We start from the raw sequence: 1737 nt of genomic DNA on the forward strand, positions 1-1737 counted from the left end.
GGCAAAGGAAACAGATCCTTTGGGCATGCCTTGTTGAGCCCCATGTAGTCAACACACATCCTCTATTTCCCACTTTTCTTTCATACAAGAATAGGATTGGCCAACCACTCTAGGTGGTACACTTCCTTGATGAATCCAGCTACCAAAAGCTTTGTGATCTCCTCACCGATGGTCCTACGTTTCCCCTCATCGAAGCGACACAGGCGCTGTTCCACTGGCTTAGAGCCTAGGCGAATCTTCAAGGTGTGCTCGATGACTTCCCTCGGAATGCCAGGCATGTCCAAGGGTTTCCATGCAAAGATGTCTTTGCTGGCGCGGAGGAAGTCGACGAGCGTGCTTTCCTATTTAGGGGAAACTTTGGTGCCAATGCGCACCACCTTGCCCTCGAGGCTGCCGGGATCTATGAGGACCTGTTTGGAGCCCTCCGCTGGCTCGAAAGACTTGATTGACTTCTTGGGGTCGGGCGCTTCTTTGGTGACCTTTTTCCTGATGGCCGCAAGCACTTCGAAGGCAATGATTGCCGTGACATGATCGCAGCACTCGACCTCACACTCGTAGGCGTGCTAGAAGGAGGTGCCGATGGTGATGACCCCACCGGGGCCCAGCATCTTAAGCTTGAGGTAGGTGTAGTTGGGAACGACCTTGAACTTCACATAGAATGGTCGTCCCAGGATGGCATGGTAGGTTCCGTGAAACCCCACCACTTCAAAGGTGAGGGTCTCTGTCCTATAGTTCGACGGACCCTCAGAGGTGACGGGCAGATCGATCTGCCCAAGTTGCATGGCCTGCTTTCCAGGCACGATGCCATGGAAAGGCGCTCCGGTTGGCTGGATAAACGCTCGATCGACGCCCATAGCGTCAAGCGTCTCGGCGTACATGATGTTGAGGCCACTGCCTCCATCCATCAGTACCTTGGTGAGTCGCTTCATGCCGATGATCGGGTCGACCATGAGCGGGTATCTCCCTGGCTATGGGATGCTCTCCGAGTGGTCGGCCCGATCGAAGGTTATAGCAAACTCTGACCACCGGAGGAAGGTAGGTGGGGCTAGTTCGGTCGTATAGACTTCGCGACACGCGACCTTCTGGTGGTGCTTGGAGTTGTAGGCTGCCAATCCTCCGAAGATCATGAGGCAGCCATCTGGTGTTGGAAAGACGTCATCCTTCCTCTTGGTGTCATCCATGGTAGGGTAGGGGTCCTTCCCGTTCTCCCCTTTGTTGGAGCCTCCGAACAAAAACCACTTCATGAGGCCACAGTCTTTGTACAGATGCTTGATGGGAAAGGCATGGTTCAGGCATGGCCCCTCGAGTAGTTTTTTGAAGTGGTTTGGAGTGCCCTCTGTAGGCTTTCGACCACCCCTGCGGTCAGCGGCTGCCACGAGTGAGCCCTCATGCCATTGCTTTTTCTTCTTCTTGGCGGGACGATTAGAGGCGCCTTCACCGACGTCCTTATCCTGCCTCGCCTTGCCCTTGAGGCAGTCAAAGATTGCTCCAACTGCTTCTTCACTCAAGGCGTGGCTAGTGGCGATGTCGAGGAGTTTCTTGGTGGTTCGCGGGCCCTTGCATCCTAGCTTGTGAACTAGGGACTCACAGGTGGTCCCGGACAGGAAAGCTCCTATAACGTCGGTAGCTCGTTGCATTGCTGGGAGAAGCACCGGATGTACCCATGGAGGGTTTCTCCAACCTTCTATCGGTAGTTCTTGAGGTCCCATGGGTTCCTAGGGCACTTGTATGTGCCCT

General features: G+C 54.7%; 1 protein-coding gene across 1 annotated transcript; it reads right to left on the bottom strand.

Annotated features, from left to right (window-relative positions):
* Positions 1-563: 563 nt before the first annotated feature.
* Positions 564-950, bottom strand: LOC136462735 (uncharacterized). The gene has a single exon (XM_066461790.1). The coding sequence runs from the start codon at positions 948-950 to the stop codon at positions 564-566; it is 387 nt and encodes a 128-aa protein (XP_066317887.1).
* Between the last annotated feature and the right edge of the window lie 787 nt (positions 951-1737).

Source organism: Miscanthus floridulus, chromosome 1 (assembly GCF_019320115.1).
Source record: "Miscanthus floridulus cultivar M001 chromosome 1, ASM1932011v1, whole genome shotgun sequence".
Classification (NCBI taxonomy): domain Eukaryota; kingdom Viridiplantae; phylum Streptophyta; class Magnoliopsida; order Poales; family Poaceae; genus Miscanthus; species Miscanthus floridulus.